At 37.3% G+C, this 14,617-nt stretch overlaps 1 protein-coding gene across 2 annotated transcripts in view; it reads left to right on the top strand.

Annotated features, from left to right (window-relative positions):
* Nucleotides 1–14,617, top strand: part of TASP1 (taspase 1) — a 172,613-nt gene that overhangs the window by 135,001 nt on the left and 22,995 nt on the right. For both annotated transcript variants that reach the window (XM_069495684.1, XM_069495683.1), the window contains one exon: nt 2,146–2,256. In XM_069495684.1, the coding sequence (XP_069351785.1) occupies nt 2,146–2,256 (111 nt within the window). The remainder of the gene's footprint in view (nt 1–2,145; nt 2,257–14,617) is intronic.

Genomic DNA, 14,617 nt, shown 5'->3' with positions numbered 1-14,617 from the left:
GCTCTTGTTAAAAATGGCTGTAAAATATGTGTGCTGTTTTGAAATGTTTTGAATTGACCATTATTTCTAATGTTAAACTGTTTTTTCATTCATCGTTTATCATGATATTTCTTTGAAATTTTGTCTCTTTCATTTCTTCTAGTCTGCCTTTCTGAAACTTCCGTTATTCAGATATTGGACTTTCTGGCCTAGTCTTATGATTTTTAATTTTTTTCATTTATTTTCTTATTTTCTGTTTTTACTTTTTTTTTTTTTTTTAACTTCTGTTCAATGCCTTTGCCTAAGTTTTTCCTGTATTACTTTTTTGTTTATTTTGGTTTCTGACCTTCCTAAAATAGAGGACTGATTGAAACAACTAGTGATCTTAGCTTGTCTGTACTCTTTAGCAGTTAAATACCCAGAAGCTCAACTGAAAACCTTTTGTGTATAAGCCACACTTGTTATCTGGAAGCCCTTACCATAAGGCAAGGACAGGTTATTTTTTAGGATCCCTTAAGTAGGTCTTTACTCTTGAGTGCGTTGGGTTGCTGGGAAGGAATTATCTAGTCTCTTGCTTGGAGGATATCAGCCTGATTTCTTGCATTCTGGGAACTCATTATTTCACTGTTTAGCATGAAGACTTTCACCTCAGCTCCTTGTTTCCAGTGTGTAGCTTCTTCCTGGGCTGCGACTGATGCCCCCAAGTCTCGATTCTTTCTGGTTCAGATTCTCTAGAGAATAAATATCTTGGCTTCTTCAAGGTTAGGGAGGGGTAAGTTTCTCTCTAGGCAGAAATGGCAGGAATCTGGGCCTCTAGATCAAGGGTTGGTAAAGTTTTTCTTTAAAATGGCCAGAGAATAAAGGGGCTTTGCAGGCTACATTATGGTCGCTTTGGTATAGTCTCCTCTTCCTCCTCCTCCTCTCCCTCTTTTTTATGACCCTTTAAAATGTAAATTAAAAAAATTAAAAACAAACAAACAAACAAACAAATAAAAGGGCCCAAAATTCTTAACAGGTCATAGTTTGACAGAACGTGGTCTAGAGGATTCTTTTGGACTCTCTCAACCAACTGTCATTATTTCATTCCTCCCCTGTACCTCTTCTTCAGAGGAACTCGAAGCCTCTAATTTCTGATCTTTTTGGGGTTTTATGGCAAAACTGGGTTGGTTTCTTGTAGGTGCCCCCAACTCTAAGGTCCTCCCACCCCATGCAAACTTAGATTTCAGCTTTCATGAGTCTGCTAGCTGAGCAACTACTTGTACATCTTCTTACCATTTTCCAAAAGGTCAGTTTTTTTTCTAGTCTGCCTTCTTATCTGCCCTTATTGGGTCATGGCTTTTTTCTTCCTTTCCCATCAGTTTACTGGGATTTGGGGAGACAGTGGAGATAAGTGCATGTATTTAATCTACTAAATTTAACCAGAAGCTCCCTCCCCCCCAATCCAATTTAGTTGATTTTTATTTTTACTGCTTTCTTTGATAGTTCTTGGGTTAATTTTGCATTTGTTCTCCACGTGCTCACTTGCTATGCCAGATGTTCGAAGAAGATATCCTTGGGGAAGAAAAATGAGGGGTTTTAAATTGTAGTGTTCTTGAAATGATCACAATGGCTCAGTGTGTGAGATCTCAAGGAGGCCCAATTCTTTCTAACTATGAGACTCATAATAGAAATACAGTTTCACCCTTATTTGTGTAAACCATCAGGAGCATTTTTAAATGTTTGTAATAAAGTTTGTGGCTTATTGTTTAAAATTGAATTTAAGGTAGTAAATCAAGCTTTTGGTGGCGTGCCCCTGACAGCAGGGAGAGCCTGGTAAGTGATCCCTAAGAGCTGATCAAAGGGAGTCGTTGAGCATTTTTTCCTGTATTTGTGTTTTGGTCCTTTAATCTGGTAGTGTTTCCAATTCCATTGTGAATACAGCAAGGCACACTCCATGCCCCACTCATGTCTTCTTGGCAGCTTCTGTCACTGTCTTTGCCAAATGGCCTCTGTTCAGACATAAGCCTGCCTTTGCCGTGAAGTCTATATGAGGTATGAACCATGGTGACTGTCAGAAAATGGGTATCTTTGAAGATCTTATTCATACCACATTTTTGTTCTAGTAATCAAATGAAAATTGAAAAATAAAAAAGTAGAATTCACTGAATTCTAGTCTTTTCTGCCTAGGTTCACCTTTCCTCGCCAGTGAAGATGGTGTGCTTGGTGGAGTGATTGTTCTCCGATCATGCAGATGTTCTGCGGAGCCTGACTCCTCCCAAAATAAGCAGACGCTTCTAGGTAAGTTGAACATATACATTATGTCTTTCTCTTAATTTTTTTCAGGAAAAAGTGAAAACATTTATATCTGGTAGTCCATAACCTTAAGCTGAGGGAGGGCCATGGTGCTGTATTGATATCTGAACATCTCTATTCTACTGATCTTTTTCCATAGGTAAACATGTAAAAGATGAATGTTCATTTTGAAGTACATGCTTAGAGAATGTTTTTCAACTGAGCTTAGAACCTAGGACCTTTATTTAAGTTCAACGTTAAGAACATTGGACTGTGTGTTCATCCCCTGTCTTATTCCACAAAGCATTTGACGTGACGTGTATATACTGTACACAATACATACGGTAACACAGAAAGAAGCTTCTTCCTATTTCCCTTCCCAAAAAGGAATCAGAACCATGTGAAAAGCTACTGGTCTAGAAGTCAGTCTTGGCTCCATGGCTTATTAGCTGTGACGCCTTCGTGCATCGCTCTTACTGTTCCGTGCCACTTCCTCATCTGTAAAAGAGGGACGTCATCCCTGCTCTCCTCATAAAGCTGTGGTGAGGGAGGGTCAAATGAGTGTTTTTGCAGATTTGCAGATGTCCATCCAGATGTGTGGTTTTGTTTCTAGCCAAGCAGTGGGGATGAAACCCAGCCCACCCTTCATTTGTAAAGACCTGCTCATGGGGTTACCTTTTCATCCATCCAGAGGGGACACTTTTTTAAAATCTGCATAAAGGTGACACATATGTTAGCAGGGACCCTATATGTTATTTTTTTAAATCAACTTTTTAACTGAAGTGTATGTACACTCAGAAAAGTACACACATCGTAACTGCAATTGCTTGATGAATTATCACAAAGTGAACCCACTCCATATAGACCCAGATAAAAAAAGTAGAACTTTTAACCACAACCTCCAGAACCCCTTGTGACCCCTCCCAGTCTCTACCTGCTCCAGAGTTAACCAGTATGCTGACTTCTAACACCATGGTTAATTTTGCCTGGTTTTACTTATTATATAAATAGAATCATAGAATATGTACTATTTTTGTCAGGTCTTCAGCCAACATTAAGCCTGTTAGATTCATCCATGTTACATGTGGCAGGAGTTTGTGTGTTTTCATTGCTGTATTGTATTCTATTGTATGGGTACAGTACAGTGTATTAATCCATTCTTCTATATATTTTTTTTATACAAGCACTATAGGTCATCCACAGAGAGTGTAATAGTTCAACCCTTCCTATAAACTCCTTTCAGAAAGTGTGGGTCGTGCCTGATCTGTATTGTATGATTGTTGTCAATTGCTGTGATATAAGTCCCTTCATACCCTGAGGTTGTTTCTATGAGTCTATAAAATAGAGGACTGAGTGTTTCTTGTACGTATAAAAATTGCTTTTTTTAATATAAGCCCAAAACATTTTCATAAAATCTCTTTGTTTATTCCTCAAAGAGAAAAAAAGCACCTTTATATAAAAGGCCTTTTCAACACCTGGACTCTAAATATCAACCTGTTGTTTTTCTTGCCGTAGTCTCTCTTTTTCTACCCACTGTTCCTGGTACCTGTGTTGCTCCAAGGAGATTTTTTTTTTTTTTTTTTTCAATAGCCATCTTTGGTTAAACCAAGGCAAGTAGTAGTTTGCTTCTTTGGTATCTTTTTCATTGCTGAATCCTTTGAATATTCTTCCACAGTTAGATAGCAGGGAGTTGGTTTTAAACATATGCAAAGGCTGTACCTGGCCTTCCATAAAAACTCAGAGGAATAATCCTTAGTATTTGGGTGGGGGTGGAGGGAGTTATTAAAACTGCTTCATGGAGTGTCACAGTATTTTACTGAGCCTTGACTCTTGCCCATTTGAGTTGATCATGAAAATTGTAAGGTGTTTTTGGTTGTCCTTTCATTTTTGGCAGTAGAAAAATGCATATTTAAGAATAAACCATAGAATTTTAGCTCATGTTAAATAGTTTTTATTACCAAAGTAGTGATTTTAAACTGATTGCTACTCTTTATCTCAAGAAGAAGCATTAAGTGTAAAGTGCCAATTTATGAAATTAGTGAAATCTTGCTATTTGTTAATTTGAGGGATTGATGTTCTTGAAATTCATCTACTAAAACCTGGTAAACATAAGCTAATATCAGCTTACAGATTCTACTAACTACATGGATTTTTTTATTTCTTGCTTTTGAAAAGTTATGGATGTTAAATATACAGTAAGATGACAAATTCAAATGTTACAGAAGGATAGGAAACAAGACGTGAAAGTTACCTCTTATATTCCATTCCCAGAGCCACTGGTCTCTGGTTCTGATTATTCTCGGGAAACACCCTCACTCTGTAGAATGTGCTCATGCATCTGTTTCTTGATTAGTCAGTAACTTGTGACTCCTTGCTGTGAAAAAATAAAAAAAAGTAGCTCACACCACATCCCAGTCTTCTTCCCTCCTGATTTTTGCTAGAGTTCTACTCTAACTTGAAATAATATTTTTAATTTTACTGCAATTTTAACACACTGTTTCTTGATTCTTCAACTTTATATTATCTCTATCAATCATCCCTCACCCATTTAACTGTGTAAGTTGAGGAAATATCATGAACTGTCTTAGTCTATTTTAAGTTGCTTATAACAGGATACCTGTAACTGGGTAATTTATAAAGAAAAGGAACTTATTTCTCACAGTGGTGGAGGCTGAGAAGTCCAAGGTTGAGGAGCCACATTTGGGGAGGGCCTTTTTGCTGGTGGGGACTCTCTGCAAAGTCCCAAGGGGGTACACAGAGCATTACATGGTGAGGGGGCTGAGTGTGCTAGCTCAGGCCTCTCTTCCTCTTCTTATAGAACCATAGCTCCACTACCATGATCACCCACTAATACATTAACATTAATCCATGCATGTATCAGTTAACCCAGTCACTTCTTAAGGCCCCACCTTGCAATACTGCCACATTGAAGATTAAGTTTCAGCATGAGTTTTGGAAGGGACAAACATTCAAGCCCCATAGCATTCACTTTTCTTCTTTCCTCTTCCTTCCTTATTCCCATACCTCACCTCAACCCCTATCAACCATACCATTATTGTTATTATGGCTATTAGCATTTGCATTCTGTCCTATAGCTGTGCTTGTCTCTATGCTTTGATTAGAGGTTAGTTCCAAATAGTGACAACAACCAGCATTGACAGTATCAAGATGGTAATATAAATATTACTAACTACATATCCAGTAGTGGAAGATCCCACTCATAAAAAGGAGAAGTGTTTGTCATAAACCTCCGCCTATAGAAGGAGACTGTTTCAAACATCGACATCAAGTGGATTCTCCTGTGCTGTACTCTACCAATTGCTCCAAATCAGGCCACAACTTAATTTGCTTCATGTTTGGACCATAACTTCCCATTTATTATTTTTTTATATATCATGAAAGTATAACTTTATAAACTCATGGCCCTTTAATGCTCAGTAATATCTAGTAACCGGGAAAGCTCAGAAATCTTCCTTTCCTGCACATCCAAATAAAACAGAACAAGTTCCAAAATTAAAAAGAAACTGCTGTATATTGTTCAATCACTTTTTTGTTCCAAGAATAGTATAATCAAGATAGGTTCCTACTGTAGCTTTTTCTGTGTCTACTTTCTTTTCTCAAAATTATAAATAATGTTTCCATTACACCACAAAAGCAGTTTCAGTTAAATCCCATTGCCACTTGATGGCGTTTCCAGGAAGCCATTACTGAGCCTCTCCTCTTGACAAATATATCAATTACCAGAGCCCCAGTGGGCTGCTTCCAGGATAATATGAGTCAAGTACAGAACACTTTTGAGGTTTGTCCTTTGTTTACTGATTCATGACTAGAGTTGGAGAATCTCAGGTATGAAGGAACTTCCTGAGTCCCCTCATGTGACCTTGTTATAGGTGCTTTGTTCATAAATTGTTTGATAATCCTCCGTTTGAGAAGGGAGCTTAATTCTCCTTCTCTTGACTGTGGGTAAAACATTAGAGACTTGCTTCCAAGGATAGGAATTTGACAGATGTGACAGTATATGACTTCTGAGACTAGGTAAAAAAAGGCATTGTGGCTTCCTCCTTACTCTCTGTGTTGATCACTCACTCTGGGCAAGACCAACTGCCATGCTGTGAGGACACTCAAGCAGCACTACACAGGCCCACTACGGAGAGGCAAAAAACTGCTCCGTCTTTTCAATAGCCAGCTCCTGAGGAACTGGGGATTCCTACCACCAGCCTCAGAGAGCTGAGTGAACCTTCAGTTGACAGTGCTTCTAAGCAGCATCTTGACTGAAATCTCATGAGAGATACTTTGAAAGAACCAGCCAGCAAAGCCACTCATGAATTCCTGACCCACAGAAGCTGCAAGATAGTAAATGTTTGTTGTATTAAACCACCACATTTTGGGATAGTTTATTATGTAGCAATAGATAACTAATAAACCTTTAAAATTTTTCACTGCCAAATGGCTATCTAGTTTGTCTAAAGAATTGCAATGACAAATCAAGGTGCTCTGTTGCATCTTTAGGCAGCTCTGTCAGATTTCAGTTTTCATCAGTGGATCCTAGTTCTCTTTGTGGGACCTTTTAGGACAGATCTGATCAATGTCTTCCTACATTGTAGTCCTTGATCACTCTTTTTTAGAATTTCTCCTTAGCCTCACACCTCCAGGCTCTCCTCCTCTATTTGTACCCCTGCTCTCACCTCATACTGCCACTAATGTGTGTTGTCTCTATGTAACACATCTGCAGCTGGCCCAGAGAACATAACCATGGGCCCCAAACCAGGCAGTCAGGAAAGAAGACTGCTGTGAAGCAGAAGGGCAAGAATGAGAACCTGACTTACAGAACCACACTAATCCCAGGATCAGTGGTCAATAAAAGAGTGACATAAGTATATGTAATTAGTTTACTATATGTCTAAGCTAAATGTGGAATAACTTTCTATGTATGCTAAAATAAAAACAAAACATTTATCTCTTACTGTTACTCTAATGCTCTCTACTTTTAATTTTTCAATGAGGACACACACACGCTCCCTGACCTCTGTTGGTGAATTTTCTACAGAATAGATGGGACCTACCTAACTTGATGGGTAAACACCCTTTGCTGATCTGACCTTTCAATGTTGTTTCCAACTAGTCCCTTTTTTTTAATAGTTTTATTTTATTTTTTTAATTGACAAATAATAATAGTACATATTCATGGAGCCTGACTAATCCTTCCTTTCCTTCTTTCAATACCAACATCCCAAGTCCTAGCCACTCCAAATTGCATGGTCTTCCAGAGACATGTTTTTTTCCCCAATAGCTTGTACATGCTGTTGCCTATGCTGGGAATGCCCTGGGCCAATAACAGTCTTTCTTTAACACATTAACTGCCATGTGAGTTGTATTTAACTCATGCTAGTGTTGAGCCTGCGGCCTTGGGAAGCATATATAACCACACATCTCTTCACCTTGGGAGCCATGAGAACTATTTTTCAAGTTGCATATAACTCAGCACAGAAAACAATAAAAAATAAGTTTTTCATTAAATTAGAAAGAATCATTTTGTTTTTGAAGCTTTTATTCTATTTTCATAATAAAACACTGGGGCCCCAAGGAAAAAAATTTTTTCTAGTTTGGCAGTCAGTATGTTAAAACCTGAATCAAATGTGAATCTTCTTAGAATCCTCTGGAAGCCCGTTCCCCCAGGTGATTTGTCCCTTCCTTGTGCTCTGTTAGCACCATGCAGTTGGCATTCCTTGCCATGATACATCCTACTCAGGTGATAAAGTGTCTACCCCTTCTCCTAGGCCAGCACTTCTTAATGTTTTTTCTGAACCCAGTTATTTGAGAGGACTAAATCATAGGTCTTTGACCCCTAGTGACACACACGGTAGGTCCAGGGGTTTAAAATACCTTTCCAGGCATTAGAAAATTCCACTGCTTCTAAGAACATACCACCAGATTGTGAGCTATTTGAGGGCAAGGACTGTGTTATATCTGCTTTCACCTTCATAGGTGCCCAATAATTGGATGAATGAACTAAGTGCCAGATAGAGTTTCCTTATTGATTATCTAGCAGAAATTTTAAAAGAAGTTGACCACTCTTCTGGAAAAATGAAATGTCACATAAAATACCCTCATATGCTCTTAAAAAACAAATAATATGGGTTGGAAATGTTGGATAATGATGAGTGTCCAGGAACAAGAATATCTGGAGACAGTTTAAATGGATCGCAGAAGACAGCCTCTGCAAAGAGCCTTGTAAAAGGACAATTTGGATGTGAACATGTTTGCAACACCCATCCTGCCACCTCCCATCCCCAGATCATGAGATGCTGACAAAGCCCGGCCTACAAATCCCTGAAATAATGCAAAGCAAATGCTTGTCCCTGGAATGAAACAGCTGAAAAGAATTAATTTTCTCTCTGCTTTTAGAGGGAAAAAAAGCCAATATATTTTTACCTGCTAAAGTACAATTACATGTGCTTTCCAGGCTTCTACATAAGTGCTTTATTGAGGCTGCTGTGTGTAGTATATTTAATAAATGTGTAAACAAAGGCACATCAAGTCTTCCAATGGAAGAAAAAGAGTTCTTTACCATATTAAGCTTCTGATTAGATATAGGTAATTAGAATATATGCAAATATATTGCATAAACAGCCAATCTTAATATATGGATGCATTTCTTTTTTTGTACCTTGCACCCCACATGCTGATGAGAGTCTGGTAGATACTGTGAAGTTCAGAGTTCCTGCCTTGAAGTGGTCAGTAGGAAGCAGTGAGTATGGGGATCAATGAGAAACAGACTCCATATATTTAAGGAAAATTTTAAGCAATCCAGGATAGGAGGCACATGGGCTCTCAGGGGTAAAAAAGCTGTGTGTTTGGCCAGTTGCGTTTGTGCCAAGCTTGTGTTGGAGTCCTTCATCCTAAACGTACTTTCCAGTTCATCCCTTCCCTGATTATCTGATGGGCAAACATGGTAATTGTTACCTTGCCATTAAGTTAACCCCACCTTACTCAGAGTATAACTTCAGATTCTTTCCTATTCAGGAATGTGCTCATGGTGCTGATAATTAACTTGTGTACATGATACTTGCTTCCATTTGTCCAGCTATCCCTTTATCCATGTTTTTTTTTTTCATCTTTTACTGTGAAATGTTTCATATATTTTTAAAAGAAGGACGTAATAAATTTGTAAGTTATAAAGGATAACAATAAAATGAACACCTGTGGACCTGCCACCCAGCCTAAGAAATTGCCCATTACTCATATCTTTGAAGCCCCCCATGTGGGCCTCTCTGATCTTACTACTTTGCTTTCTCCTCATCTTTTACTTTGTGTTTACCACTTGGTCTTCATTAAAGCTTTTGCACATTTTTATGTATCCCTAAATGATATATTGTTTAGTTTTACTTGATTTTGAACTTTATATAAGTTGTATATCATATGATTTATTCTATGGGGATTTTTGCATTTTCTTACATAATTACCTAAAAGGATAATGAACTCCTTTATCATTTTAGCTAGATCAAATCAAACCATTCTACAGTTGCCAATTAGGACTTAAATGTGGTGTTTTCCCCTCTCTTTTCAGAACAGGCAAAGTTCTTTATCAAATACTTTTTTTGTCACTGTCACCAAAACATGCTGTGGTTTAAAAACAAAAAAATGTTAGATTGAATTGATGCTTCCTGGAACATTAAAAAGATAAAAGGTCATTTTACTGTAAGTTAAAATTCCAAACTGCCTTTGGGTTTTACTGGCATTAAAAATTTGGCGAGCACATATAAACACATGCACTTCAAAGGAGCTTCATCCTTAGGGCACCAGCAGTATCACTTATTTCCATTACATGGCACACGCAACTGTGAGCACTTATGACTAAGCATTTCTGCTGGGTTCACATGATCACAAAAATAACCGTCAAAGGGAAAGCAAATTAGCTTTAAGGCTGGTAGTGGGAAAAGAGGTACTTATGGATATTTGTTTGATGTTAATAACTTTATCTTAAAAATGAAATTAAAACTTTTTTCTACACAATGGTCCATTGTCATGGTTAGAAGCTCATTTCTTTAGTGCCTAAGCAATGATTTGGTATTATTGCATCCTCACTGTAGTCTCATGAGATAGGCTCAAGGCATTTTAGTTCTTATTTAAGGATCAAATGGAAAGAAGAAAATTAGGTACCTTAGATGCAAAGTAAATAAGGCAGACATGATATTTAAACTTTTCTATGACTGAGAGTAGCATTCATCTGTTGAAGTAGTGCTCTGGGATTAATATTTTCAGAATTAGTTTTCATTTTTACAACACAAGAATGTTGATTATAATCTTTTTTTTAACAGAACTTTTATTCCTTTAAATATCAATAATATACTCTTTAAAAATTGGAAATAGATTTTTATTTGTAATTTTCTTCTCCATCATAAGTATATATAACTAAGAAGAATTATTTTTTTGGCCACAAGTTTTCCATCTGAAATATAGAATACAAAGATTTATGAATAGAATTCTAATGATTATGTAATTCTTATTACTGTAGTTCTTCTAACACTCAGGAAAACACTTTGACAAATTTTATAGTCAATTTTCATCTGGTCAAAGGGTAGTAGAGATCACTCTAGCATGAAATAAATCATAAAAAAAATTGTTGAATGAATAAAATCATGTTTCAATAAAACTTGTTTTACTGAATGGTTTTCTGTTCACCAGAGAACTTCTAAGTCCCAGCCAGTAGCCCCCTATTTCTGGCAGTTTCTGATACAATAAAAGAATAAAACAGGAAGAGAATTGAAATGTCCTTCAGGACTTGTATTACTATTTGACCCACATCCTTCTCTTTGCAGTCAGCATCCTTCTTTAGTCTTGAACAAATCTGAGTGAGTCTTGGAAAGAAGGAATGATTATGTTCTTGGCTTAGCATAACTGGGATTCTATAGAACTCTATCCACATTGCTCCCAAGACAGTTCAGTGCTGAAAGTTTTTCAGGGAAGCACGCCAACTCGAAGTTATTTCATGGCCATAATGGGACAAGCATTATATGAATCTTAAGGATTCCATGTCAGGACAGTAAAGCATCTGTGTGTGTGTGTGTGTGTGTGTGTGTGTACACACATATATACTGTGGGGTTTTTTTGTAAAAATGAACCCCCTACTGAGTTATAAAGAGCTTAACAACCTGGGAGGGGGCACCTAGAGAGATAAAAGGAGGCTATTCTATTTACAGTTCCTCATTCTTCCCATTTTTAAATTGAATTTCTCCTTATTCAATAAGGAGTAACTTAAACACTGTGCAAAATGTCCTCGGGTATGCCATTTAACTTAAGGCTAAGGAGTGGCAGCTAACTTGGCAACTGCCCAGTCCAAGACGGTTCTGATTTTAGAGTTCTGTTTTCTTTGCGAGAAAGTCTGGGATATGAAGCCAAGCAGAGAGGTTTTAAATGAGTGCGGGAGCCAGTGCAGCTGGGGGTTGTTAACAACAATTGGAGGACAATATATTTTTTTAAGGGGGTGGGGGGTAGCCGAGGGCTTCTTTCTGGTCAGAAAAAAATAATCCATTTGGATAAAAAAAAACTTACTTGCAACCTGGTAAGGAAACTTTGTTTTGACTGAATTTAAACAGATGACATGTGGATGATTTTTGAGAGAGAAAAAAGTGTCCTAGGAGAAGCATCATGTAAGGGGTAGCTTGTATCTCTAATATTAACTGGTGAAGGTGGTGATTTAAATGCCAGTAGGGGGCAAAGTCTCACACTGGGGCTAAGGGCTGCCTCCTATAGCGGAGTGCTATGGATAGTGAAGCAGAACCGCTCTTGGGCATTATACCCAGGGGTGAATTCACTTGTTCCAAAGCATTAAATACAACTTTCTGGAAAGGCTGGCCTCTAAGATTATGTACAAGTGCATCCTGAGTGTCTCTGTAATGCCATTAACCCATCATTATTGAGGAGCACGTATGTAGCTCCTCTTCACCTAACCTATTCTCTGGCTCTGGAACAGAATCAGTAGTGTGGACCTTTCATCACATGATTCTTGTATGACGTGATGTGTTGAGAAGTCACTAGGTGGAAAAGAATCCTGCCAAATCCCTGTGTCCATTTTTCACATGTTAAACCTACTCAGGAGCTTATTTTAGTGGGTTCTTAATGTTTTCTGATGGGGATCTTTTCATGGTCTAAGAATTTCTAGTAGTCTCACAGAACCCCTGGGCTTTGGCCTTCTAAAAAACATAAGCCTTTTTGAATCAATAGTTGAAGCTGTGAACAGATACTGGCTGCTACCAAAGGAAAACGATCATTACTGAAAGATTAGGAGCTTCTCTAAGTGGAAATAAGTTTGTGCTCGACCACACCAAAGACTGTTATAGCCAGCACTCAGATGTGTCACTCCAGGCCATTCATTTACCTTGCGTGTTGCCTGTGTTCATGGTCCCCTACGTGTAAAAATTACACATGGAAAAATCTCAGTACTAATGAAGTAGCATTTCCCAGGTTTGCTGTATTATTAGAATCATTTTTTAATAGTGTTACTATAAATTTAAATTTTTAGTATATGGAACAATTTCAGAGTAAGTCCTCAAAATCAGGAAACACATTATAGAATTGTAGATATCACTGATGGTAAGAATTGCTACTCTTTTACTGAAATACTAATTTTTCTCCATGTAACTGTATTTGAGTAAACTTTGTACTACTCTTAGCTAGGTTTTAATTATAAATCAGGACTTAAACTAATAGCTAAACAGTTTTGAAAGTTATTTGTGAGATAAACCTTACCCTAGAGACAAATAAATGTTTGCTACTCATTTTTAAAAATTTATAATGACTTTGGCATTTTTTATTTCTAATGGAAAAACAGTTTGGGGAAGTTGTCAAGTATAGTGTTTTGTTTTGTTTGCTTTGACTGCTTGTTGAACACAGCAGATTTTGCCTTAAATATATATGCCCAGTGTAAATTTAAGTAGGGGCTTATTCATGTCTCTTCCTAAGATATGGTTATGTTTTAGGTAGTCATGAGATAAGAAACAATTTGAAAGCATTAGATTGATTTCACATCAGGATAAAGCATTCTCATGAAGGATAATTAAAAATATATGATGACATCAGATTTCAGTAGTTTAGAATGTTTTAATTTAAACAAAAATTAATTTAAATAAATAATATAGATTATAGAAAATCATAGATTGGTAATTGAGATTCCTAGGAGAATTTTTTAAAAATGGGAACTATTTACTATATGAAAACAGCATAAAATTCAGAAGTTTCAGAAGGGGTATGTGGTAAAAAATAGGTTGCTCTCTACTCAAATCCGTTAGTCAAACAGTTCCCTCTATAGTAGCAACCACTGTTGCCAGTTCCTAAAATAGTCTTCTGGAGAGAGCCCATGTATTTACAAACATGTTCATTTATTTTCTTTTATTCTTAATTTATTCTTTTATTTTCTTTCACAGAAACGGCAATACCATCTCTGTATGTCATTCTCCACCTTACCTTTTTCTAGCTAAACTATTTATCTGGTAGATTAGTATTTTTCAAACTGCAGCATGTCAAACTGATGAGTTCTAAAGTCAATTTAGTGAGTCACAAGCAGAATCTTTTTTTTTTTTTTTTTTTGAGACAGAGTCTCACTCTGTTGCCCAGGCTAGAGTGAGTGCCGTGGCGTCAGCCTAGCTCACAGCAACCTCAAACTCCTGAGCTCAAGCGATCCTCCTGCCTCAGCCTCCCGAGTAGCTGGGACTACAGGCATGCACCACCATGCCCGGCTAATTTTTTCTATATATATTTTTAGCTGTCCATATAATTTCTATTTTTAGTAGAGATGGGGTCTCGCTCTTGCTCAGGCTGGTCTCGAACTCCTGAGCTCAAACGATCCGCCCACCTCGGCCTCCCAGAGTGCTAGGATTATAGGCGTGAGCCACCGCGCCCGGCCACAAGCGGAATCTTTTACATGCAATGAGTAGACTATAAAGAACCCAATAGAATAGACTGAGAGATAGCAAGTAAAGGGCAAATATTATTTTGTGAAATTGTAGTTATAAATAAATGTGCATACTAAGTAACAATGTGTGGGTTTTGGGGGATTTTTTGGTTTGTGTTTTTGTTTTGGTTTGGTTTTGGATTTTACTGTGGTTCATGGACAACAAGTTTAAAAAAACTCTTAGTGTTAATGGTTCCATATCACCCATGGAGAGTTCCTCATTTGTTTTTAATTATTGCATGGTATTCCATTATATAGAGTACCATAGTTATTCATACATATGCCCACCAATAGGCAATTAATCTGTTTCCAGTGCTAATTAAAACTGCTTCAGTGTAGATCATTGTAAATATGTTATTTTATGCATATAAGGGCATATCTGTAGAATAAATGCCTAGATACAGAATTGCTAGGTCA

Source organism: Eulemur rufifrons, chromosome 20, assembly GCF_041146395.1.
Source record: "Eulemur rufifrons isolate Redbay chromosome 20, OSU_ERuf_1, whole genome shotgun sequence".
Taxonomy (NCBI): Eukaryota; Metazoa; Chordata; class Mammalia; order Primates; family Lemuridae; genus Eulemur; species Eulemur rufifrons.
The sequence above is the reverse complement of the archived record's forward strand: the minus strand, read 5'-3'. Positions and strand labels throughout refer to the sequence as shown.